We start from the raw sequence: 27,351 nt of genomic DNA, 5'->3' as shown, positions 1-27,351 counted from the left end.
CTTCTAAAAAGATCAATGACTGCCTTGCCTCAAGGAACAAGCGAAACCACCAAAAGAAGGATGAGGCGGGACTGGACTATCAAATAACCTAGAAACACAGAGAAAAGTTGCTTCAGTCGCCATCCCGGAGAAGCAGTTCAAGGCCATTGGAGGTCATTATGCTGATAATAGACCTTGTCTTGGTTTGGAGGGAATTTCCAGCTCTGGGTATGAGTCAGACTTCGGTAGTTCAGGATGGCCTAACAGTTTAATAAAAACACCTGTCAGAAACACCTAAAGGCTAAGGCGTGCGAGTCCTCAGCGTAGGCTGGCACACAAGGTCAGCACCTCCCCAAGATATCTCCCGCTACCCCGCCCCCTTCCTCCACTGCCTCCCGCAGGAGAACTCCCTTCTTATTGGCCACTTCCCGGCTGCCTCCGGCGCCCATTGGTCCGCTCCGATGTCCGCTTCTATAAAAGGCGGGCTAGTGCCACCCGCGGGCTAATCCCGCTCACCGCTAGCAGCGCCACAGGTGAGTAGGGTGACCCCATCCTTTCGGGACAAGGGACCATCGTCGCGAATTTGGGGGCGCAGCGTGGGTCAGAAGCGAGATGACCCTCCTGGGAGGTAAATACCCATGGAGAACTGGGTCTGGGAAGTGGGAGTTTTACCCTAATGGGCACTCTTCTTTCCTCCTATTCCATTTGGAGGAGAAGACCATTTTTGAGGGTCTCTTTTGTGTGCCAGAAACAGGCTCTTCACACTCACCTCTCTGTCAAGTAGATAACTCTTGCATTTTACATATGGGGAAACAGGTTCAGAATGAACCCAATTCTGCGTAACTCCTCTATGTTAGCAGAAACAGATCATCATTCCTTCCCTTTCTCCCTGTTAAAATGCAACCTCCATTTTTCCTTCTCCTCTCATAAATGAAACCCTCCCAAAGGAAAGGGAGCCTCAGATGAAAAACCTCTTAGCATCTCACCTACCCATAGCATCTCATTTTTACCCCGACACAGGACTAAGAGCTTGGGTACAAGGTTATACAACTGACAAAGAGGCATAGTCCAGGTAAACTTAACCTTGCCTATGATATTTGGTCATCAGAGGTTTAAAATGAACTCTCTGACTCAAGTTGTCTTGGGGAAAAAAGACTACAGTTGAACTTTCTGACCCATTAAAGTTTGTGCCTGTGTACTAATTCTCAAAGAAAGGTGAAATTCACTGATTTGGTTTAAAGGTAGATATGAGCACAGCTTAAAGCAGCTACAAATGTTTTTGAGAAGCTGTGACCTGTGGTCTGTGAACTTTACCACTGGAGTTCATTTGTGTGTGCATTATCATCATATTAGCTTATCTTCAAGTAGGGATGTGTCTTCTATTTCTGTTTTCTTTGCCAGTGCCTTTATTTCCAGCATTACTGTTTTTCAGGGGCAGTGTTTTCTCTTGTTTCATCTTCACTTTCACCCTCTTTTCCTTCCCCACTTTAGAAAAGAAAATCAAGATTCTCTGGAGAATTCTCTCCTTCTAGACCAGTCTTCCCCACAGCTTCTGGTTCTGCCTTCAAACAGCATCCATGCTTTCAAAATACTTTAATTTGGTAGTTATTTGTGCTTCCTGGATCAGATAATTCTAAATTACACTTGGTGCTGATTTAACTAAGGGGAGAGTAAAGTTAGTCAATGTATGCATGTTGACAGCTCTACCAAAGAACTGTTGAGCTTCTGCCCTCTTTTTTGGTTTGTCTTCCTCATTCCCAAGGGCATGTCCCGCACACCAGTGCACCTCTAGCCAGACCCAGAAACGTAGTCGGAGAGGGACTCCTCACCTCTCACAGAAAATGAGGAAATACAAGTTGGTATTGGCCTGTTGAAGTGTTGCTTTAAAAAGAAAATATATACTTCTTGATGATACATGGGTTGAACAGGTGTGACCCATGGACACGCAATAGACTTTAATCTTTGCAGACTAGTCCTGTGGATTTTACCCCTGAAGGAGTAGGAGTAGGCAGGTAGGTTGAAGTGGGGAAGGAAAAATGTGGCACGGGAAAATGTAGAGGTTCTGAAGGGGTTGGGAGTAGTTAAATAAAGGAAAAAAGAACAGATGCTTCATAAGCTCTGTCAACCAGGCAATGTTATAGCCAAATTTTAGTAAAGATCAAAGCTCTATAATCTTATCTTGGAGGTGGGAGAGAGGTGAGAATTCTACTTTTGAGCACTTCATGTTTATATTGACTAAAACAAGGGGGATAGGAATGTTTCCGAATCTCAATATAAAATGCCTTACACATCAGAAGTATTCAATTAATGTATCCTTCACCCTTCTCTGCCCCCATCCCTTAGGGAGATGCTGGTGGCAAACCTAGATTCATTCCAGAACCAAGGAAAGGAGAGAGAATATGAATCCCAAAGGAATGGACTTAGACCAGCCATGAGTGTTAGTACGTTCTTATCTTGGCTCCTGCCAGGGGAGCTGATGGGACGGCTTTGAAATGTAAGAGAAAATCTTTAGATAGTGCTATATGAAGAGTTGCACTCTAAGGTCTGAGAGATCTTTGAAGGATGTAGCTCTGAAACTCTATCATTGTTATCGATGACTGGCAAAAATCCTTTCATTGTTCTCTGGTCCTTGCTTTCCATTGTGAAACTTCACTTACACCATGAAAATAGTGTAAGCTTATATTTGCAGAACCTCTTCCTTTAGCATGTCATGGTGACAATGTCGGGGGGACTTGGTGACTCTGCTGACTCAGTGATTGTGCTTTGGGGTCTTCATCTGTTTGTTCACAAAAGAACTGGTAAATCATTAACTTGAGATTGGAATTTCATACACTTTAGGGGATTCATAATAAATAAACCAATGAATCTGAAAATCACCTTAAGACAAAGAATACTTACATTTTATAAAACAGCCTTTCCATGTGCTTGCTGCTATAAGAGATAGACCAAGGGTAAGACAAAGTCTTAGCCAGACTTGTTTAAAATGTCAATTTCACTACATTTCACTAACATTTTCTCTTTTTTGAAGACTGTTAAATTTTGGATTTATATGTCCCATTATTAGCGCTAATATAAATTGAGTACTTAGTGTAGGTCAGCCACTGTTCTAAGGGTTTTATATGTTTTGTATATATTCAATCCTTTTTATAACCTTTAGATTGGTGCTAATTGTCCTCCTTTCAATTTTGCAAATAAAGAAATTAATGCACATAGAGGTTATAGCTTTCCTAGCTGGATTTGTAGATAGACTTATTACTAGCAATTTGCTCTATTATTTGACATCTCTGTTATTGTTTGCATCTGCATGCTGTAGGAAAAGTCACCCATCCTCTGTGTGGAAAAAAAGTCCATGATCTTCGAATAGTATTTAGAGAAGAAATGTTTCCAAAGGTTTTCACATCTCTAAAAACATTTTGAGAATGCCTATCCAAGACCGCCCCTGAATTTTTAGCTTCAGAGCACCAATTCAGAATTTCCTGTGTACACCTAAGTGTACATTAAGAAACGATCAATTCTGTTTTAGCTGAAAATCTCTATGTGGCTCTCTTGCTTCTCATCCATAAATCCTTTCTGATCAGAGACTTATGGATGGGCCAGAAGGCATCTCCAATCATCTTTAGAATCTCATGGGATATTGGTCACGGGGTGAGGAATTGGGAGATTAGGAGTGCTTTTCCGAGATATCATAGCTGGGATCTCAGGGTCCCATTCTCTTCTAATTATTCGTACTTATTGGACAGTCTGTCTCCCCTCCTTCCTCTCCCTCATAACAAGTCTGTGGATTCCTTGGAGGCAAATCGTCTTCTTTGGTTTTAGTCTCTACTGCCCTGATGCTCACTATGGTGCTTTATACACATGAATGCATTTGAATTGAAATGTCATTTATTTTACCATTAGTAATGATTTGAATCACAGAAAAATCCACATTATTATTACATTTAACTGGGTGTTTGGTTTTAAAGCATTGACCCAGAGATGGTTTGGGGTGTGAAGAACCCAGTGACACAATTAACTTTGAGTGTTAGAAAGTTAAGCAGCTTGCCCAAGGTGATACTGATAAACACCAGACCAGTGATTAGCTATGTCTGATTTCATGTTCCAGATATACCCTTACACTATCAGAAATAAGATGCCAAAGTAGATACCCAGTTCATCTTCTGAGAAGACAGCTTTCAGCTAGGTATCTTGAGTTTTGTTCTACCTTCTGTGTATCTGAACATGTTTAGGGTAATCCTGGTGATATCGGATCCATATGTTAATGTTCACATGTTGAAAGACACAGTTTTACATATGTGTTCTCACATTCTCTAGCTGTGTGACTGGACAGATTAATTTCTCTAGGTTTCAGTTTTCTCATTTATAAAATGGGTATAATTCCTATCCCCTTCTACTAAGATTTTATGAGAATCAGATGGGATAATATTAGTGCCTGATATTTATAGACATCTGACAAATGCCAGTTCCCTTCCCCACCCATTGGATCCCCAAGAATGGATGGAACCTGCCATCATCACAGAGTGGGGAGTTTCTTTCTTTCTTATCTCCATGCTCTGAACTTACATGCAGGAGTCCTTCAACTTAGTACATACCTGATAAATATTTGTTAAACAAAGTTCCAAAAGAATCATAAAGACTGAATTCTGGAACAGAAAATTGTATCTCATTGGCAAGCTTAGTAGCAGACTGTAGTTTATGACCCTCTGATTGAAAGCCATACTTGGTACTTTATACCCTCTGCCAAACCAGAGGAGTCTCTTGGGGCTGCCTTTTATAAGGGGCCCCAAAATGTTATACAGTGTGTATGTGTTAAGAAAAAAGCTTTATGGAAGAAAAGACAACATCCAAGAGCTTTCTGGTCAGAAAGACAGAAATGCATAAAGCCCCTCATTTTGCATCATCCTGTAGAAAAGCATTTCAAATCCAGGACTTTGGCCTCCAATAAGACAGGCCATGGCCCATAGATGGGTATTGGATGGGCACTGAAGATCAAATCCAAACTCCCCTGCATTACCCACCTGCACACAGCCTCTCAAAGGATTCACCCACTTGCCTAAATGATTCCTCAGTGCTCTGTATTGGTTGGTCATGTCCTCATCTTTTTCTTTAACCTTCTCACCTACTCCTTCCCCCCTTTTTCTTTAAGATCCATTTCAAACGCACCTTCAGTAAAACATCTCTGAACATTTACCAGAATAATCTATTCACTGCCATCACTTACCTCTCTGCATTGTCACTCTCTCTGTACCAGACTTTCAGTTCCCTGAAGTGGGGGCCTTGTCTTTGAGAAATCTTTTACTCCTTTATTAATTGAATGACATCTACCCAGTGCCTATTAGGTGCAGAGACAGTGCTGGGTGCTGGAGATACAATGGTGAGTGAAAACATACACATTCTCTGCCCCCGATGGAGCTCACGGTCTAGTTGGAAAGGCACACATAACCAAATAGTCACTGAAGCAGAGCTACTGCACTTGCCACTGTTATATATGAATGGTTATTCATATATAACTGTTATATATGAATGAGGCAATGACAGTCTGCATTAAGGGGAGGTGACTTGGGGAAGACAGGGGAGGCTTCCATGAACAGGTGGAGTGTGGGCTGGAGCACTGGACACAGTGCATCTGGCTTCAAGCCCACACCGTCACCCCTGCACCCGCTCTGAGCAGTTGTGCCGTGGGCTTGGATCCATGAGTGAGAGCCGGTGTGGGGCAGTGGAACCAGCTGCATCCATTTAGGTTGTTGAAGATAAATTCCACTAAAACTACAATATGGAACTGGGTAATTAGGAAGGACTAATAACCAGATGAAAACTAATCAGAAAACATCCTAAATATGCTGTTTCCATTTATTAATCCAAATCTTATTTCTGAAATGTATATTTCTCAATTGAAGGCCACCAATCCAAAGTTATTGTGTCCTATTTCTATCTCCCACAGTAGCTTCACCTCCCCCTACACACACACACACACACACACACCCACCACTGGGATTTATAATCATATAGCTCTTGTAGGCCAATATTGAAAAGGCTTCAGGGCCCATGGCCTAAAGGATTCCATAGGCAGAGAGGAAAGGAGATACTAATACAGAATCAGAATTCTATCAGCTAGGGGTTATCCTTCCAGTCTGAATGTGTCCACAGCTGCCCAGGCTCATGAATTTATAAAAGAAATAAAAGTTCTTTTTCCCTGTTCTGAGGGAGCTTGCTGCCTTGTTAGAAGACAGGCTTGTGTGAACAAAACATTTGGGGAAGCCATTCAAGACCCAGTATAACAAAGAGCTAAAACTCTAGGGAGGAGAGCAGGTAGGCTTTCTTAAAAGGGGGGCGCCCAGTTCAGGCTACAAGTCAGGAAGACTGCAAGAAGCTTCAGGCATGCTCTGAAAGAAGGATTCAGGGAAAAAAAGGAAACTACTAACATGTATTGTATACTTATTACATTCTAGGCACTATGTCTGGCAATGTTTTATCTTATCTCGGTCTCATTATAGTCTTGCTTTTTTTTTTAAAGATTTTATTTATTTGTAGAGGGGAAGGGATGGAGAAAGAGAGGGAGAGAAACATCAATGTGTGGTTGCCCCTCACGTGCCCCCTACTGGGGACCTGGCCCACAACCCAGGCATGTGCCTGGGAATCAAACCAGCAACACTTTGGCTCTCAGACCAGTGCTCAATCCACTGAGCCACACCAGCCAAGGCTGGCCTCATTATAGTCTTGCAAAGCATATAAGCATATCCATGTTTTATAGATGAGGAAACTAAAGCTTGGTTAGTGTTATCAAATGTCTCAGTTTCAAAAATTATAAAATGTTGTCTACACTGTACTTTTTAGAACTTTCCTTATATTTCTTCCTTACTTTATTTTTAGAGAAGTACACCAAAGTCACCATGATTGAAGACAACAAGGAAAACAAAGACCATGCTTTAGAAAGAGGAAGAGCAACTCTGATTTTTTCCTTAAAGAATGAAGTTGGAGGACTTCTGAAAGCACTGAAAATCTTCCAGGTACGTCCTCTCTGTACTGCTACATCAAACTTCCTAAAACGAGTCTCTAAAATTGTATTTAAAGTATAGAATACTGTAAATTCTTCAAAGATAGGCTACAGAAATTTCTTAAGCACTTAAATTTCTAAATTATTGCTTCATTCTAACAAATGGGCGAGAGATAAAAACAGTTTACAGAAGAGGAGATACAAATAACTAATAAAGTAAAAGGGGAAGAAAGTCTTAATAGATTTTGGAGAAGCAAATTTTAATTTTATTTTAACTAGAAAATATTAACATTTTAATGACATCTAATGATGTATTAATAATATAATTAATGATATTTCTATATAGCAAAATAGCAATCATTTTTATAATTATATCGTTCCCCATTGGCAAAGCTTCAGTGCACTTGGCACTTAAATACACCTTTGGTGTGAGGGCAAATGGATGTGCTGTGGGGAATCAATCTGGTAATATATATTATGGGCCTTAAAATGTGTACACTTTTTGACTCACTTATTCCACTTCTATAAATCTATCTGATGGAAGCAGAGATCAGTGTGTCAGACCCTAAGTATTTATTGAGTACTTAGTATGTGCCAGGCGCCCTCCTAGATACTAAGGGTGCAGACCCGAGCAAAGGAGACCCAGGGCCTGCCCTGCCAGCGTGTGCAGTGTGGTGGACACACAGACACCAGCAAATAATTATAGGAAGCAAATAATTACATGTGTGTAAAGGGACCTGAAAGCAAAGTGCCAGGTACTGTAATAGCATTGAACTGGGGGGCTGAACTTAATTTAAGGGCTTCAGGACACAAGGATTTATTTATAAGAACTAAATATTATAAACAAACTACTTGTCCTAAGGTAGGGGACAGGCTAATTGTGCTACTCAAATATCTTTGGGGTTAAGCTTGTAGCTCTGGGAGCTCAAATCCTTGCTTTGCCACGAACTAGCTGGGTGACCGTGGGCAAACTAATGTCTCTTTGAGATACAACGAGAACCCTGCCTATCTCATAGGTTATTGTGAAAATTATAGAGTTAATATATGTAAGTGCTTAGGATAGTTCAAAGTACCTTATCAGTAAATGTTAGTTATTTTGAAAAGTGAAGTTTAGATCTACATGACATACTATTATGCAGACATTTGAAATAACATTTCAAATAATTAAAAATTTAAAATACAGACAGATAATCTAGAAGAGTGTGAAAAGCATCATTTTTCCTACCCTACACATTCTATCTTCAGTCCCCTCCCCGGAGGCAACCTCTTAATTGCTCTTTTGGTGATGAGTTTATAAAATATAAATAGTGTGCTCTCATATCTCTGAGTTCTCAACTTTTCATATTAATTTGCTCTCTGTTGTAAGTGATACTGATAGCTCCTCCCTCCTTTCTCCCTCCTACTCCTCCCCAGATTTGATAATTATATCATTATTTTAAGCTAGCCAATTGATTACTCTCGGCCTTTAAATGATATATTCATATTGTTTCTTTCAGCTTTCTTTTTAATTTTATTTTCTGTCAAAGAATACTTGTGTGTGGTTTGAAAAGTCAGCTCACACTATAGAGCTTGTAAGAAAATAGCAGTCTCCTGCTTCCTCTCTCTGCATCCCTCAGTTGCACTTAAATTTTTGTTAGCCTTAGGTGCAGGGGCTTGAGTTAATCTTTCTCGTTAAATCACAGGTACGCTATCTGGTTTGATTTACACAGCCTCCTGGTTTATGTCATTGTTCCATTCACTCCTCATTTCTCTCTTCTGATGGACAGCTACTACTCTGTTTGATATGTACATTGAATTATTTTAATGTGTGCTTTAGACTATGTGTGTATAGTCTAAACTATTAGCAACACTTTAGTGTATGTGTTGGTAATTTATATAATGTTATTATATAATACACTTTTTCTTTCACTCAACACTGTGTTTAGGATCTGTCTATGCTACTATGTGTTCATCTAACTTCTTCGTAGTGTTCTGGGTGTGAATCCACCCATTTTACTAATCCTCAGCCTTCAGGGGGTAATCAGTTTCAACTCTTTCAACTGTATTTTCTAGTCTTTACTTTCATAATTCATATTTATAAATAATCTGCTTACTCTGCTGCTATTTCTTGACTTTTTTTTCAGTCGTAGTTACTATCCATTTCCTACCCTGGAAGTAAAGATTCCCCTTTCTTGACACAACCTCCTTTTCAGTGGCACCCTCAACTCCCCTTCTCTCCATCTTCCCAATGTGGCATGTCCCAGTTTTTGGCTTTGCCGGTCTTCAGTGTTTTCATTATTAAGATAATGTAAATCTTGTCCAAAGAAGATCCATACTATCCATTACCCTGATTCTTCATTTCCTGTAAAACAGAATTGGGACACAATGTTCAGGAGCTGGACAGCCTGGGTTTGAGCCCCAGCTCTGACACGTGCCCGATGCGTGTCTGTGGGAAAAACCGCAAACCTCTCTGTGCCTGTGTCTGTACCTGACACATCTGATCGGGAATGTCCCACTAATCCTGCTTCATCTGTATTTTCCGAGGTCTTCTTGCCTTAATTTTTCTTCCAGATGGACTTTGAAATCTTTTAGTTTCACTCCCTCACCAAACTCCATCAAGGTGTTGATTTGGATAGCATTAAATTTATAGATTAATTTAGGAAGAATTAATATCTTTTTTTTCAGGAAACATAGTTTAGCTTTATATTTACTCAAGTTGTCCTTCAGAAAGTATTGGAGAATATATTCTTACTGTAAAATCCCATAAGAAATACATTTAATAAAACTCTTCTTCACTCCTAACCAGTGCCAGTATAATATGTAACTGGCTTTCTCCTGTAGATTCTGCAGTAAATCTCACGTCCCAGGATAAGCCCCGCCCTTTTCAGTTTCCCAGTGTGCCCGACACTCTTTCTTTTTGGTTCATATCTGCTGATAGTCCTCACTGCATCCCTGCCTTCGCTCGTACAGCTGTCCTGTTGGGAGCCGTCCTTCTTCCCCGGGACCTTCCGGTTCTGTCTCTGCTGTAAGACTCACATCAGCTCCTCTCTGCTCATGGGGCTTCTGCTCTCTCTAACCCCTGATGCTTTTTCGGTTTGCCAAACATGTTTGGCACCTGAACACTCACCACTTGTGTTTTCTCTTCGTCCTTTGTGTGTTAGAAAACTGGGTTATAAACTCATTCTATGTCTTACCCTTCATGGGGTGCTCCTCCGCCCTTACCTGGCTACATACAGGTTCACTATGTTAATTTAGATCGAAGTGGTTAATATTGGAGATCACCTACTCCAATCTTCTCATGTTTTAGATGAGAAACTGTTGGGTGACTGGTTAGTATGTTTCATAATCCCGACACCAGTGCTTTTCCTCAGCTACTCACATCCGTAAGAGAAAACCCCCTCCTACAGGTTTACACATTGGGCGCCCACAGCCCAGGTGAGCAGGAAGAGACCAGAAGCAGCAATCTGGCTTAGCTGGTTACCTCATTGCTTAGGAGATTTGAGGTATTAAATACTCTGTATTCAAGCTGTTCCCCTAATTTATTGGATGCATTAGCAAAGGAAACTTTTCTAAAAAACTAACAGTAGCATCACTTTTTGAAAACTAGGTTTCATTGGTAAGAATTTTCAAAAAATTTTTCTTATCTAGGAGACTTGGTATTTTCATTTGAAGGCCAATCAATTATGGCAATCTGGGAAACTTCCGATGGGTGTTATGCTATTAGTTTCTGGAGGGTGTGATGAATTTTTAAAACTTTCTGGAATAGTGTCTAATATTGCCCTGACTGGTGTGGCTTAGTTGGGAGTTGTCCCACAAAGCAAAAGGTCGCCAGGTTGACTCTCGGTCAGGGCATGTGCCCAGGTTGTGGGTTTGGTCCTGGGGTCCCAGGCAAGGCACGTGTACCAGAGGTGATCAATTGATGTGTCTCTCACACATTGATGTTTCTCTCCCTCTCTTCCCTTCTCTAAAAGTAAATAAATAAAGTCTTAAAAAAATAACAGGGAGAGGGGATTGCAGTGGGGAGGGATTGAGCAAGAAAGAACAAGGACTCATGTACCTGGACAACAGTGTGGTGATGGAGGGGGCTGTGGTGGTGGGATGGGATGCATGGAGGTGGAAGAGCGTATAAGGGGGATAAATGGTAATGGAAAAAAATACAAACAAAAATAGTACCTAATATTTAGGGGGATTTTCTTGGCTATTGGCAGCACTAAAAACATCCTTTTCTCCTTCTGGCCATTATGACAAGTATGAAATTGATTTTCGGTGGTAATGAAAGTCATCTGCTCAGAGACTGTCACCATCTGAGGCAGTCATACAGAAGTGTCACCCTCTGCTTTGCACAGGAGAAGCGCGTGAACCTGCTACATATCGAGTCCCGAGAATCAAAGAGAAGAAGCTCGGAGTTTGAGATTTTTGTTGACTGTGATATCAACAGAGAACAACTGAATGATATTTTCCATCTGTTGAAGTCTCACACTAACGTTCTGTCTGTGAATCCCTCTGATCATTTTACTGCGAAGGAGGATGGTAAGTTTGAAAAGTAAAGATAACGTGCTTAGAAGAGTGTGTAATGTGTGTCTCATCTTTTTTTTAGAATTGTGTATTTTATTTATTTTCTTTTTAAAAACGCTTATGCTTCAATTAAAGTTGACAATAAGTATTACTTGGTATTAGTTTCATGTGTACAGCATAGTGGTTAGACAATCACATACTTTAAAAGTGTCCCCCGATATTTCCAGCACCCACCTGACATGATACAGAGTTATTACAATATTATTGGCTGTATTCCCTATGCTGTACTTTACATCCCTGCGACTATTTTGTGACTACCAATTTGTACTTCTTAATCCCTTAATCTTTTCACTCAATCCCTGCCCAATCTTATCTTTATCTTGAAGGATGAAAAAGACATAGGATAGCAAAGAATAGCAAAGAAGGATAGCAAAGACATAGGATGTAAAAATAAAGCACTGTTTCTTCAAATTGCTTACAGTCTGTTAGGAAAGGGAACACAAAATAGAATTTCTCGAAATTCTCAGTAAAAATTAGAGGGCAACATTTTATCAAGTGTGAGAAAGGTGAAAGGGAAACCTTGAGTATATAAAAGAATTCAGAAGAGTTAGAAATCTATTGTTATCTCAGGTTCCAAATCATCAAGCATTTCTGGATTTCCCAAACCTCCAAGTCACAATCCCTGAGCACTCAGTAACTCCCACAGGGCCTGGCTCCAGCAGGTAGTGGATCCTCAATTTGCTGAGGATGTTGACAGTTGCTGGCAGCCCTGATGTGAACTACACTACATACAACATTCCTCTCTATCCACCTCCTCCAAGAGCAGGTGAAAAAGCAGTGAAGTCTTCTAAGGCTTCAGATAGCAAAGACATAGGCTAAAATCTTCCTTTGTGGAAAAAAAAAGATCCAGTAGTTTACTTGGGGCAAAAGACAAATAGATAATTCAGCCACATTTTGTAGATGGTGCTCAATTTAAAATAATCCCTTTAGATGATGCCACAATATTTGGGGTGTAACCAGGGCCAATATCCACCTATTATGTATCTGTATGGCTGTATAAATTATGAATATATTGATACACTTTCATCTTTGGCTGGCAGGCAGCCGCTTCCCTGAGTCCTGTGAGCGCTTCCCACCAGGCCTGAAGCCCATGTGTCCTAGACCCACCCCAGGGGCCCCTGCCTGCCACAAACAGCGGTGGGGTTAACACCCGCCAGGCAGGAGCCTAGGACTCTGCCTGTGTCTATTTCCAGTGACGCGATTGGTGGCCCTGTTGGATTTGTTGTTAAGTCCCTTGAGTATCACTTCCTGGCCTGTTTGAAAGGGCGTTAGACTGAAGTGAGGAGGTTTAAGTTCTAGTGCTCTCTCTTCCATTAGGGAGGAAGTAACTTGGTAAATTACCTTTCTGGACTTTGATGATCTTATCTATAAAGTTAAGGGTTTTATAGAGGCTAAGTGGTTCAGTTGATATTTAGGGAATACCAACTTATGTCAAATATTTCTACTGAGAAATGGGGATACAAAAATATATAGTCCCTACCCTAGAGTTGGTCCCATTTTTTCCCGTAAGACACATGTTACAGCTACATTCTATGAAAACACACAGAGAAAGCTTTTAGAAAATTAGAAACGGTGTTCAGGGAACCTGGATGACAGGGAATTAGCTCCAGGGTCAGGGAAGGCTCCTTTGATCTGAGCCTTGAGGGAAGGGAAGGGCACTCTCAGGAAAACAGAAGGATGGGTGGAGGAGAAAGTGGGAGTGGGGTAGAGGTTTTGGGCAGAAGAACAGCTTGTGCAAAACCCAGAGTCCTATGAGGGATTGGATGTCTTCTGGGGGATGGTGAGAAGATGGAAGTGGAAAAGCCATGAATGACCCGTAAGATCCTTTTCATCAACAAAAATAAACATTCAAATTTCTTACTAAATTTGCACCTTGTTCTGTACATCCCGATTCTTTTTTAGGGTATTAAATATGTATCTTAAAAATATTTTTTTGAACTTTTGGTCTATTAACAAAGTATAACATTTCTCCGACACTTAAGAAATCAAGGTTTATACATTTTAAGCTAAAAAATTTTCATAATATTTACTTATTAGAAATAGAAAAGTTTACTTGTATAAATTTTACCTCAATGTACAAGCTGAAATTAAAAATCTCCTCTAAGTGCATTTATGACTTCCTTAATTTCTTCTTCTTTACTGCCTTGTTTGAGGCTGTCTCTCCAGCTGTTAGTGGGTTCTGTGTTTGCAGGGACGGAAACGGTCCCTTGGTTCCCGAAGAAGATCTCTGACCTGGACCACTGTGCCAACAGGGTTCTGATGTACGGCTCTGAACTGGATGCAGACCACCCTGTAAGTATTTTTAATGAATATTTTCATGAACATAATTCACAGCGAACAAAAAATTAAGGCTAACTTTCTCATATTTGGAGAAAGTGCTTATTCTAGACTAAAGAAGATCTTGTTTTAATTTGCACTTCAGGAAGTTTAGTAGACCTCCATGTTGGTAGAATTGAGACTCACTGCCTGAAGGAAACTAACTTCACTGGGTCCAAAGAGTCTGTTCAATGCCTGACATTCCTGTTATTAAGAGCTATTCTAAGAGTTATACTAAAATAAGGACAGTATCTGCTGTCAGTTTTTATTAAATTGGGTGTGGGTTATTGGAAAAGGGAGTAAAAGTAGGATGAATAAGTCTTATTACCCATGCTGCCCACCCTAATTGGGTTATTAAGCTGTTGATGAACTATGAGGTGAACCTTGGGGAACCATATGGGATATAGTATGGGCGTGAGTTGGAGTATTTCGTGAGGCCAGGGTATTAGGATTGCTTATGGAGCTCTAGCACCCTGAGAGGGGAGGAGGGAAGACAGTGCAGTGTGAAGTCGCATAGACCAGGGCTTTAATCTAGCTTCTCTTAGCGCTGTGAGAGTGACTGCACACTGCCGTAGACAGCCCCAGACAATCCATCTGTGCCTTCTGTGATATCTTATTGAGGAACGGTTGGAATTTACAAGTTGCTATACCTGCCAGGGAAGCTTGCAGTCCAGTTGAAAAGATAAAGCCCGAATACAAATAAACACAATCAAGATTAAAATGTGGAAAGTGTACGAAGTGGCATGAAAGAATTGCTGTAAGATATACACAAGGGAGCCAATACTTCCAGCTGAAGAGATCAGTTGAGTGGTTAAGAAAAAAATCTTACCCTACAGGCCTGTAGGGCAAAGGGCCTGTATTTAACTAGGACAGGGCTTTTATTATTCAAACCATTTTATTTTTGAAGGCATTATAGTATTTTTGTATCTTGGTATCTATACTATCTTGTGTCTTTGTAGCCAGTATATTATAAAGCTATTATAAAACATAAACATTAAAATAAAAATGATCATAAATTTCTAAACAATGCTTGGTCAAAATAACAATTATGTAGCTCTTTAATATAATAAAGATGTTTCCCAAATATCACTTGTCAAATACATTTTAGTGTGAATATTAAAAACCTTTTCTTTAATTATCAGGGCTTCAAAGACAATGTCTACCGTGAAAGACGGAAGTATTTTGCAGACTTGGCTATGAACTATAAACAGTAAGTGTGTTATAAAAATAACGTATCCACCTTCAAAATAGTAAAATCAATACAGAGAGTAAATTATGCTCATTTAGTAAATAGAGAATAAGAGAAATGGCATTGTTTATTGAATGCTAATTCGAGTAACTTCCTCCCTTTGTCTTGCTAGTGGAGACCCCATCCCTAAGGTTGCGTTCACTGAAGAGGAGATTAAGACCTGGGGGACCGTGTTCAGAGAGCTGAACAAACTTTACCCAACCCATGCCTGCAGAGAGTATCTCAAAAACTTACCTTTGCTTTCTAAGTATTGTGGCTATCGGGAAGACAACATCCCACAGTTGGAAGATGTTTCAAACTTTTTAAAAGGTATTAAGCTAGTTAATTTTTTGTAAGGGGAATGTTAAACTTTGTGTGGATCAGGACAGAGTTTTTAACAGAGGAATAAAGTCCAGCGACAGGGAGATCTGGTACCCTGTCCTGGAGTTTTGGATTCTGTATTGGGCATCACATTTGAAGAGGGACAGTCATAATCAGGACAAATGTAGAAGAAAGTGAGCAGAATTATAAGGAGATTGGAAAATGTATCATATGAACAAACTCTAAAAGACTCTTAGGTGTTTACCCTGGAGATTTAAAAGACATCATAGCTTTATTTAACTATTTGAAGGTCATCTAACATAATAGAGGGATTACTCTGTGGTCCTACAGTAAAGGACTGTTGAGTAGAAACTGCAAGCTTTTGGCTCAAAATGGAAATGGAACAGGCTCACGAGGTGGCTAGTGCCCCATCCAAGGAGGCGCCGATGCGGAAGCTCCACACCTGCTCGTCAGGGATGCGGTAGGGGAGGTTCCGGCTCCTGGGGGAAGACTGGAGTACCTGAGCTGAAGCCCCTTTCCACATTAGGATTCTTCTTCCCACAGAAGAAGATGTACTAGTAGAGGCATAAATAAAGGGTGAGGAGAGTTTTGGTTTTTTTTAGATCTTCATTCTTGCTTTGTCCAGGCCTTCTTATTTTTTTTTTCTAGCTTGTATAGGAAATAAAATGATCAGTGATCTCTAGGGTTTCCAATAGCTAAGAAAAAGAAATACCTCCTTTGATCTCAGGGGATTAGGAACTTGGGGAAAAAAGAAAAATTAAGTCTTTGACTCAAAGTGAGTTTAGTTGATTTCCATCATGGTCTGAAATTACTATCTTTGAATTTTTAATGTAGATTGTTATAGAAATCTGCATATTTATTCAACTCCATAATTCTCATACCTCTATACACAAAGGAAGAACTAAGCAGGAAAGGACATATTGTTTTTACATGGGATAAACTCATGTAAGTGGTTCTACAAACACTAGATTTAAAAAAAACTCAGTGATTACAGATGACAGAGAACCAATGTGCACGACCTCACAAGATAGACGAGCATGTGCTAGCGAAGCTGTCATCAATCAAACTTGGGTGAGATTTGGAGCAAATATTTTTGTTACAGACATGAAACTGAGAGCTGTTCACTTGGGGTCCGAGGCTTGTGCTGGCTGCAGAGCATGGCACTGAAGGCATTTCAAAGGAAAGTGTCAAAGAGAGAAAACAAAATTCAATGACGTTTCAAACAAAATATCCATTGTGAGAGGCTCCCTGCCCTGTCAAATAGGGTAGCCGCCAGATACCTGTGATTGTTTAAATAATTAAAATGGATTGAATTCAAAATGTTGGTTCTGCAGTCACACTAGTCCCATTTCAAGTGCAATAGTCACAGCTAGTGGCTACCCTATTGAGTGGCCTCAATTTAGAATGTTTCCGTCACTGTGGAAGGTTCATTCGGACCATGAAGTCTGTCTGTCCAAGTGGGAGAATCTGAGTACAGAGCAATCAGGTGTAACAAGAACACAGGAGTGTGAGGGTTTGAAATGAAGGGTGAAATGGGGGCGCTGGCTGCCTACTGGAGGCACTGGTACCGTGGACGTGGCGTCTTGGCTGTTGGGGTTATGGTAGACCCCCATCCAATGTAGATGAAATAAAGAACCTGCTTTATAAGAGGTAGTACTGGCTAAATAATGGCATAGATTTGAAAATGGATCTAATCTAAAGTAGTAGGTTCTGTCCAGGGGATATTCTAAACTCTTCAGGGAGACAACAAGGTGTAGAATAAGGAGACCTGGGTTCTCATCCTGCCTGTACTCTCCACGGTGTAGCCTCGGGCACATTATGGAGTCTCTGATCCTCAGTTTTACAGTTGTTACAAGGAGGAGAAACTCACTCATACAGTAAATGTGACAGGAGATGTGGTATGTAAAAGGTGTAATTCATTGCCTGGCCATAGTAAGTGCTTAATCATTATTACTTCCCCCTAGTATACCTAGGATACATTTTAGTTTTCATGTCCTCTCTCAATGTGTAATTCTGTGCTACTGGCAGGATTAAAATGCTGTAGTGTGTGGTCCGTTCTGGTGAAGGTTTACTGTGTGTTTTCTCCCTTGCTTTTAGAACGCACGGGTTTTTCTATCCGTCCTGTGGCTGGTTACTTATCACCAAGGGATTTCTTATCAGGTTTAGCCTTTCGAGTTTTCCACTGCACACAGTATGTGCGGCACAGTTCAGATCCCCTCTATACTCCAGAGCCGTAAGTACTTCATTGATTGATTGATTGATTGATTGATTCAATACCTGTTTGTAATATAGAACCCACCTCATGAGATTTTTGTGAAAATTAAATATATTAGCACATGTAAAACATTTAAAATGGCCCCTGGCATATAATACATGCTTCATGCTCTCTATAAGTTAGCCATTATTGTTTATTATTATTATTATTATTATTATTATTCAACCTGTTAGGGGACAGGTGCTATTCTAAGCATAGAGGACGAATGAATGTATAAACACTGAAAAAAATCAGACAAAAATTCCTGCTTTCATAGAGCTTCTGTTCCAGTGTGGGGAGTACATATAATAAGCAAACACAGATATATATTTAGCTGGTGACTAGTGCCATGGAGAAACATAAAGCAGGGAAAGAAGGAGGTGTGTGTGTGTGTGTGTGTGTGTGTGTGTGTGTGTGTGTGTGTTATTGCTATTTGGAAAAGACGTTCAGGGAAGGCAGCAGTGGAGCAGAGACCTGATTTGGGGGGAGGGGTGTGTCTGTGAGCATCTGCAGGTCCTTATATGTGCGGGTTTGTGAGTGGCCAGGGTTTGGAACCAAAATTGTTTCTTTATTTAGTTAGTGTCCTTTGTGATCCTTTTCCAAAGTAATACCACTTGATCAATTTCCATAAAAGTAAGATCAGATTTTAACTTGATGGAATGGCTGATTCAGGTGCTGATGTTAAGCATCACAGTGTGACAGGCCTGTACCTCTTTTTCAGCGATACCTGCCATGAACTCTTAGGCCACGTTCCCCTTTTGGCTGAACCTAGTTTTGCACAATTCTCCCAAGAAATTGGCCTGGCATCCCTTGGAGCGTCAGAGGAGGCTGTTCAAAAACTGGCAACGGTATAAATCTGGAAATAACTGTATAGATCAGTAATTCTTAACTGGGGTGGGGTGTGGGCATCTGCATAGTTTAAAAGTGCATATTCAAGATGACCACTAGAAAATATGTCTTGGCTCATACTTAATGTAAATCACTTATATAGCATTAAAGGAGGATGTAGAAATTTAAGGTTTATTAAAAGAAGACATGAGCTTAAAAAGACAGGGAAACACTAAAGTACAATAATGTTAATAGTTGATGTATCTTCTCTTTCCAGTAAAAATGACAGGTGCCCCCCAAATGGTGCTAACAATATTTTTGAGTACTAGGTACAAGACATCATCATGTTGCAAACACAAAGATGGGGAGGACCTGGTCCCTGCTTCTGGGAACCTTGACGCTACTTTAGAAAACAGTTATGTTAGGATGAGATGAAGGCAGCAGGAAGTGCAGACAGAGCGCTCGAGGTGTGCAGGGAGCTGCTTGGGGAAGGTTTCATGGAAGAGGAACATCTGAACTAGCTCGGGGAAGATGAGTAAGATTTTCAGGTGCCAAGAAAGGAAGGAAGAGCCTCGAGGGGTGAGGGCACAGGAGGGAAGACAAGGGGGTGCTCCGTGTGTCTGGGGAAACGACAGGAAGCGGGGGCAGAGAGTGCGAGGGTGGGGGAAGCCGTGTGCAACAGGCTCGGCGGTTAGACAGTGCTTCCCAGATTGTGGTTTGCGGTCCCTGAGGCCCTTTCAAAACCATATGTAGGTAACAGATCCATTCAAAGAGCAAAGTGGATTTTAATGTAACAGACAGAGTTCACTGATGTGGTTTCAGATTCCACAATGCAGCTGAACTTTAAGAAACTACGACCTTTTGAGTTTTGATGTAACGTCAGATAAAAACATCCACAGTTATCCGAAAAGACTATTACAATATTCAACCTCTTCCAACTACTTATCTGTGTGAGGCTGAATTTTCTTCATATACTTTAATCATACATGTTAGCCATTATTATTACTTTTATTAATTGATAACTTGTTAAGTGACAGGTACTGTTCTCAGCATAGGGAATGTGACATGGAAAAAAATGGATAAAATTTTTGTCTTCATAGAGCCTAATTCTAATGTGGCATATAGATAATAAACAAATGAATATATATGAATATATTTTAACCAAAACAACATATTGCTACAGGTTAAATACAGAGGCAGATATGAGAATCTATTTGTTTTCCAGTCACACATTAAATAATATCTATCCAGACATTAAAAAGATTTGCAATAATGTAAAACAGTGCTAGTTTATTACTTTTTTGTTTTATGCCATGTTGTTATTTTTCACTAAAGTGTTGTTTATGTTACCATAAAATGGTTTACCGTATTTTACAATTATTTAGTAAACATTTAAATATTTTCTCAGTTTTAATTTTTCATATGGTAAGTATAGCTAACTATAACCCACAACAACACAGGTTGGAGGTCCTCAGTGATTTTGAAGAGTATGTGAGGGCCCTGGGAACAAAGTTTGGGAAGTGTAGCTTTAGAATGAGGCCAGATTGCATAAATACTTGTGAGCGAGTTTGGGGGTCTTGGACTTTACTCCAGGATACTTTGGGTCAGGGGCAAAGAGTTGTAACTTGTTTTAAACCGAGTCACTCAGGATACGAAAGTAACACGCATGTCCTTTTGCAGTGCTACTTTTTCACTGTGGAGTTCGGGCTGTGCAAAGAAGATGGGCAGCTGAGAGTCTTCGGTGCTGGCTTGCTGTCTTCTATCAGTGAACTCAGAGTAAGAGTTGCACACCTTTGCACGTCACCGTATTCACTTAATATCACGTATATGATCTAAAATAGTTTGCAGATTTGGACAAGGGCTTACCATGGAAAGTACTTAGGGTGACAGTAAACATGGTTTAAGATAGAGTTTTCTCTGTTGCCCAAATATTCTGATATTTATATATGTGTGTGTGTGTGTTTATCTTTAAAATTTAAAAAAAACTATTTTAAAGCTTTTGCTTACAAAGTCTTGCTGTTGTCTCCTCACCATTTTTTTCTGTGCTAGCAATAACTCCTGTAATTTTTAGGGAGTTCTTTTGAGATTTACTATTTAGCTAGTAAGGGAATAAATTTAGGCTTGTTGAGTGATGGATGTGTATGGCACAAATCCAAGGCACTGTCTTGTTCTGAAGGGGCCTGCCACCTGGTGGTGGGTATGGGTTATGCATATGAGTAACTAATACAGGTAGAAAGTAGGTGCCATAATGCAAAAACATGTAAAGATCTTTCTGTGCCTCCTACATGGAGAAGAGTTTTAGAACAGTAGAGATGATCTCAAGGCACTTATAGAGAGAGACAAGCCACTTGTTTTGCTGGATAATAGTGTGGGGTAAATAAAGCTGTAGGAAATTAGCATGGACTTGTAGGTCGGGGCCGTTGCATTAGTGGTGCAAATTCAGAGGTGTGCTGTTTCTAGCAATTGTGTGTAAAATGTGGTATGTGGAAATAGATAGTATTCTTAGATTCACTAACTCTTTGTCTTCTAGCATGCACTTTCAGGACATGCCAATGTAAAGCCCTTTGACCCCAAGATTACCTGCAAACAGGAATGTCTCATCACAACTTTTCAGGATGTCTACTTTGTATCTGAGAGCTTTGAAGATGCAAAGGAGAAGATGAGGTAGAGTATATCTTCCCCATGACTTAATTTTCCTCTGCAAAACATAGGTCCAATAATGGTAAACAACTGACAGAAGTAAGCAACCGGATAATTAGAAGCCTACTAGGTGCCTTCTTCTTGTAACATCTCTCCCTTTCACAACAAATATCCAGAGTACATTGTTTAAATGAGAGTTGTAAATTATGAGTCAAATACACCAAGAAATCGGTTTCTTCCCATTTCTTCTAATCAGAGAGTTTACAATGTCATAGGAAAGATAAACTTTACACAAATGACTATACAACAACATAGAAAGCCTTCGTGGAAATACAGATGAAACCTTGTTTGCATTTTTTTCAGGAGCGATTCATTTCAGCGGGGGGAACAGGGAAAACTAATGGCCTTTCAGAAAGGACACGAAGGACAGATAGGATTTAGATATGCTAAGTTGTAAGCTAAGGGACAGTATAAAAAAGGTAAGGAGGTAAGAAAATATAAAAAATGTGGGATGAAGCCAAAGCTATGTTTCAACTATTAATTAGCTAAGTGCGTTGTTAAGAAAGGTGGATATTGCAGGCAGAGCAACTACTTAGATTCTTACAATACTTCAAGTGAAAATGAAAGCCTGAACTAAGATAAAAGGTTGGAGGCAGAATCAACAAAATATTTGGTGGAAGGGGTCATGAGATCATATTGTGATGGTGGAGACAGACTGGGGTTGAAGACATGGGCCTTGTCTTCCAGGGAGTTTCTTTTAGTTGGGGGTTTAAGCCACTCACAGAACCAAATAACAATAGCAGCAGGGCTTCCCCTAACACATGTGGCACCTTTACACAACTAGAGATGGGGGCTCCTGCAGGTCGACCAGGTGGATTCAACCTGTATTTCATCCCCTGCTCATGTGTATTTGTCCTGAGCTGCAGTTATCCCTAGGGTCCTGAACATGATTGTTCTTGGGAGTACCCAATGAGAGGTTCAAATTTTGGCTTGATAAAGAAGGTGGAACTTTCATGCTTGAAGAAAGGGTAGAATTTAGGTTATTTTAGAGAAGGCCAGAGGCAAACATTCTAAGCAGAAAGAATGTACACGTGCAGGAGGCAGTACCGTTCTCAGCCTATTTTGGTGTGTGCATGCGCGCGCATGCGCGCACACTGTGCTTACACACATCACAATGGAGGGGTCTGTGACTATGATATGTGGCCAGTGTTGTCATTCTCTACCGATACAGCTACTGTTCTCAGTCTCCATTCTGTAGTTAAGAGATGCATAAAGTAATAAACTGTTAATAAAGCCATCCACGGGATCTTTCCCTAGTAACGCAGGGGTAGATGTATCTATGACGACTTGAGGTTTTCTACCTGTGTGGGGCTCCAGGGCGCCTCTGCACACGCAGTGCAGGGAAGCAGGTCGGACTGGCGACACGAACACCTAGATTTGTCTTTTGTCTCGTGTGTGAAATAGGTTTGCTGTTAGTTTTCACCGTTTTCCCTCCAGAAATTGATGGCCTTTTATTTGTTTTCTTAAATAGAGAATTTACCAAAACGATTAAGCGCCCATTTGGAGTGAAGTATAATCCATACACACGGAGTATTCAGATCTTGAAAGACACGGAGAGCATCACCAATGCCATGAATGAGCTGCGGCATGACCTCGATGTCGTCAGTGGCGCCCTTGCTAACGTCAGCCGGCCGCTGAGCATCTGACTGTGTCCCGTCCTAATCCTGAGAGCATCTGAGCATCTGTGCAGAGGCCTGGGGGCCAACTCTTGCTTTTCTTGAAGACTTGGTCATGGGCGGGGGTGGGGGGTAGCAGCCAAACAATGTTTTCTACTCCCACTTCTTTTTTTCAGTATATTATCTAGATTATCTTTTTTTAAAAATTATTTTATTGTTGTTCAATTACAGTTGCCTGCCTTTTCCCCTAACACTCCCCTCCAACCCCAGACAAACCCAACCCACCTCTCTCCCTTGCTTCCATGCCCCCCCACCCCACCCCGCTTGGTTTTGTCCATGTGTCCTTTATATCTACTCCCATTTCTTAGTGGCCCATTAATCTTTGAAAATGTGTACCTGAAGACTCTAGCCACCACCTGTTTTTTTTTTGTAACAGTTTTAGTGAAATATGATTGATATACCATGAAATTCACTGACTACCTATTTTTTTAATAGAGAAGTTATTTGTCCCGATGGATATATCTAGTCCCAGTCGGATTCTATTTTTTGCTATCTTTCTTGAGTAAAATAACCGTTATGATTATGTAAGATACTTTCAGAGGTATTATGGAGCTGGTTCATGTTGTTACCTAAATCCTCTTATTCCTAAACCAGCTTACTTATCAATGAATTTGTGCCAAGCTCGATCACACCCACACACCTAAATTTAATAGGAGACCAGCTGCTAGCATGAACGAAATGAGAGAGGACCTTGTGCATGAAGCTTACCTGGTAGAGAGCAAGCAATCTGGCTTCAAGTGTAGTGTCTTGTGGGGAAAGAGGAGTAGCTAAGTCCGGCAAGGTCAGTTAGGACCAGACTAAGATTATGGGACTTCATTTTGTAGGCACTTGGCAGCCCCTTCCCAAGTGACAATCCTCCTTAAAACTTTTTTCTGGCTTTGCATGACACTGATTTTATTTTAGATTATCTGGTCTACTCGTGCAGCCACGGGAACTTGGTGGGGGTACCACTCGCAAAGCCCTGTACTCAGACATGGGCCCTAGGTATTGTGATGGATCGTCCTCAGGTTAGCAGGAGGCTGTGCTGTCAAAGGGAGCGTTCCAGCGGAGTCAGACGAGAGCAGCACAAAGTTAAAGTTGGAGAAGCAGTGCCAGGCACTTTATGTGTAAGGTCTCAGGTGAGACCATGAATAGGAAGGTAAGCTGTGAGGGTAGAGGGTGGGGCCACCTGGAGGAAATGGAATGTAAGAAAGGTCGGGAAGAGCACTTTGGGACTGATGCGGCAACAGTGCAAGGGCGGGCTTTTGTGTGGCGTGCGTGGTGTAGGGCAGGGAGTAGGCCTGCTGTTGTATAAACAGACGAAGCTGGGCTCCCAAATACATGCTGTGTCTTTTTAATTTGCGCCTTTTCTCCCCTCCCTTCCCCAAAGGAAGGCTTTCCTCAAGTGTCTATCGTTGGCCCTCTCCTCTCTCTGTTCTCTCTTCATGGGAAACAGCATTTAAGTCCCTAACTTCAGTTCTTATTTTGTATGATTTTCATATTTGCAGTCCTAACCCTGATGTCGTTCTTGAAGTTTTGCCTCTGAATTCCAGCTGTCTGCTGGATATTTCCGTCTAGGTGTCCCATCAATCAGGCCAGCGCTGTACAACGTTCTGTGGCACCGTTTACAGAGTGTAACAGCATTGTGCAGTGCGGCAGCCCTGCCCAATGTCTCAGACTCCACAGGATCGAAGCAAAACTCAGAATAACCTGAATGTTATGTCCCATCAGCTCCTTCTCCCAGGGATCTCTTTACTGATGGTATATGATGGGTCATATTTTCAGCCAGTTTTCCATTTCCAAGAAACTGTCCTTATATTTCACATTAATAGTCAAATTAAATATCATTTAACATGTTTTATTTCAACAGGTCACTTGATCTTTTAATCCTATTAGACCTCAAAAGAAATTGTAAAAATCTTCTTTAAAATTCCTTTCATTTTATGTTATATTAGGAAATAGAATTAGGAAAGGTAATTCATGCTATTTCATGTTTTTACATTACTTATACATTTTAATAGCCAATTAACTGTTAAATATAGTTTTGATAGTAAAAAGATGTTAAGTCAGCTAATCTAAAATCATTTAAAATATTCATTAGCTAGTTTATAGTTAGCGTATTTGGTTGCAAGGAAATGTGTCATAAGATATTGATTAACAGCAAACGCTAGCAAATTGTGCATCCTGTATCTGGTTATTATCACATGGCTTTGATCATGGTGAAGACTTATAGTTATTGAATTCTGAATTTTAAATGATGGTATTTAAAATCACTCTAAAGCACACTAAAATCAATATCTAAAGGCACAACCATTATAATTAACAACTTCAGAATAATGGAAATATTTAAGGATTGATTTCAGTTCTTCTAATCTCTGTATTTGATATTTGATAAGTCAGGATTCCTGCAAGTCTTAGAATTTTCATGCATTCAAAATATATATCTTCAAAGCATCTAGAAGTAAACTGAACCAAAAGTTTGGTTCATAATTCTTCTTTTCTCTCGCTGTGTTGCTTGTGGTTGAAAGAACATAAAATAGAGTTCATATATTAATTTCTAGGAAATATATAAAGATATTGTGGTCTATTTCAGTCCAGTCTTTGTTTTATGATGTGACATGCATTTATAATTTGCAAATTTGTTATTCAACTGGATAATAAATGAATGCAAACTTCATATTCTCAGAAATCGCTTATTTTCTGTCAAACATGTTACAAACTGATTAAAATATATTCTCAATTGTATTAGTTTAAGAAACCTATCACATCTTTGTACTTCTTTAAAAGCCTCTGAATATATGATAAAGGAAGCCAAACACACCTGTAACCTAGTAACCATCGTTTGGAATTCTTGGTGAAGTCTCAGTCTTGTGATCCTTATCTGTAAAATGAGCTGGGTCTACTTCACTGGGTTATTGGGGGAATTATGTTGCCAGGGGACTTTATAGAAAGAAATGCATTATCCTTAACCATATGTAAAGAATAATTAATATCATCACCCGCCTAATCAGAGATCCTCCATAGCTTCTGGATGATTTTATCTTCCTCCAGAGGGAAGTAACTTACTTCTAGCAGGCAGTATGTATATAATGGCATGGATGGATCTTCTTAGTCCAATTAGAGATTACGCCAATTTGAAGCTGAACTTCAGCCTTTGTGAGCCCAGTCTATTTCCGGTTTGCCTCTACTCTTCGGGTGCATCCCTGTATTGATTCCAAAGCAAAGTAATAGGTATGTCCCAGGGCTTCTCTTGGGGACCCTGGACTCCTAGTTTTGTCTCCTCCTTCCCTCGCATTTCCCCCACCTTCAGGAGATTACTAAAGTACTGTTCAGTTTTCAGCTTCTCAGTTGTTGCTTTCAGCCACCCAGTTTATTAGCCTCCAAGTCACTGCTTGCTAATTAGCAAGTGCTTCAAGCAGAAAAGAAGTGCCAAATATAATCTCTCATCTTCCAGATATTAGTCCTTTAAGTTCTGGCTGCCTTGATAGTTCTCCAATGACTTGAAACAGATTTAAAACTATTTCCCCCAGCTTTTCTAGTTGTTTTGATGAGAGAATTGACCTGGTGTCAGTTAATCTGCCTTTATTGAAAATGGAAATCTGACCTTGGAGTAAATCACTTCTTTGAGCCTAAGTTTTCTCATCTGCAAAATAATCATGATCCTAATAATACTTACCATACCAGTAATAGAGGATCAAATAAGATAAACTAATAAAAAATATTCTACTATGTATGGTGCAGAGATATAGTCTGTATGGCCCCAAATACTTTATCTTTCCCTCTTATGGGGAGTCAGGCATGTGAAAGTTATGCCATCAAAGAGTTTAAGCCTAGCCCCATTCAACAACTGCAACTCAACCAGGCTGTTGATGGGAAGGGCTAGTCAGTGGCATGTACACAATTGAAATAGTTGCAACATCTGAACACTTCCAGGTAATTGTATTAAGGGATATAACATAATATTAGAACTGTAAGTTAGCTAAAGTATTGATGCATGTGCATTCAAGGGGTGAAATAAGAAAACAACTGTATCCTCCCAGGCCCTCTCTGTATTAAAATTGGCTCTGTGAGTAGGTCCTCTTTGCCCGTTTGAATGAAATCTCTGGTCCTGGCCTTGAATTTTCTGCTCACTCTCAGTCTTTATCTTCAAATCAATCTCTTTCTCTCTCTCCACAATTCAAAACATTAAACTTTACCTAAGTTTAACATTTTTCTTCTTTACAACTGAGAAAGCAAGGGGTGTGCTTAGCTTCTTAATTTCCTTTCTCCTCCTTCCCCACTCACTAGGATGCCTCTGGCTCCTCAGGGAATGGTGGTAGAAAGGAGGAGATTTGTGTGTGTGTGTGTGTGTGTGTGTGTGTGTGTGTGTGTGTGTGTCTAATACTGTTGTGAGGTGGCATCAGTGCTTTTTGTACTTGGTAAGTATTTAGTGCTGGCTCATTCTCTGTGGGCGTTTTGGAAGACCTTTCCACCTTCTAATTTTTTGTGATGTGGGTAAATGTAC

General features: G+C 40.3%; 1 protein-coding gene across 3 annotated transcripts; it reads left to right on the top strand.

Annotated features, from left to right (window-relative positions):
• The first annotated feature begins 502 nt into the window (after positions 1–502).
• Positions 503–25,524, top strand: TPH1 (tryptophan hydroxylase 1). 3 transcript variants are annotated; one of them, XM_045825377.1, is made up of 11 exons: positions 503–512; positions 6,847–6,983; positions 11,296–11,479; positions 13,716–13,816; positions 14,983–15,050; positions 15,202–15,398; positions 17,508–17,643; positions 18,386–18,512; positions 20,173–20,268; positions 21,023–21,156; positions 22,664–25,524. In XM_045825377.1, the coding sequence occupies exons 2-11, from the start codon at positions 6,867–6,869 to the stop codon at positions 22,836–22,838; spliced, it is 1,335 nt and encodes a 444-aa protein (XP_045681333.1). In that variant the 5' UTR covers positions 503–512; positions 6,847–6,866; the 3' UTR covers positions 22,839–25,524. The 3 variants fall into 3 exon arrangements, with proteins under 3 accessions (XP_045681333.1, XP_045681336.1, XP_045681335.1); XM_045825380.1 differs by lacking the exon at positions 503–512 and adding an exon at positions 2,446–2,473; XM_045825379.1 differs by lacking the exon at positions 503–512 and adding an exon at positions 4,082–4,159.
• The last annotated feature ends 1,827 nt before the right edge of the window (positions 25,525–27,351 follow it).

Source organism: Phyllostomus hastatus, unplaced genomic scaffold, assembly GCF_019186645.2.
Source record: "Phyllostomus hastatus isolate PE091 unplaced genomic scaffold, TTU_PhHast_1.1 phas_scaffold_585, whole genome shotgun sequence".
In the NCBI taxonomy this organism is placed as follows: domain Eukaryota; kingdom Metazoa; phylum Chordata; class Mammalia; order Chiroptera; family Phyllostomidae; genus Phyllostomus; species Phyllostomus hastatus.
Note: the sequence above shows the minus strand (reverse complement) of the source record. Positions and strands in the feature narration are given on the sequence as shown.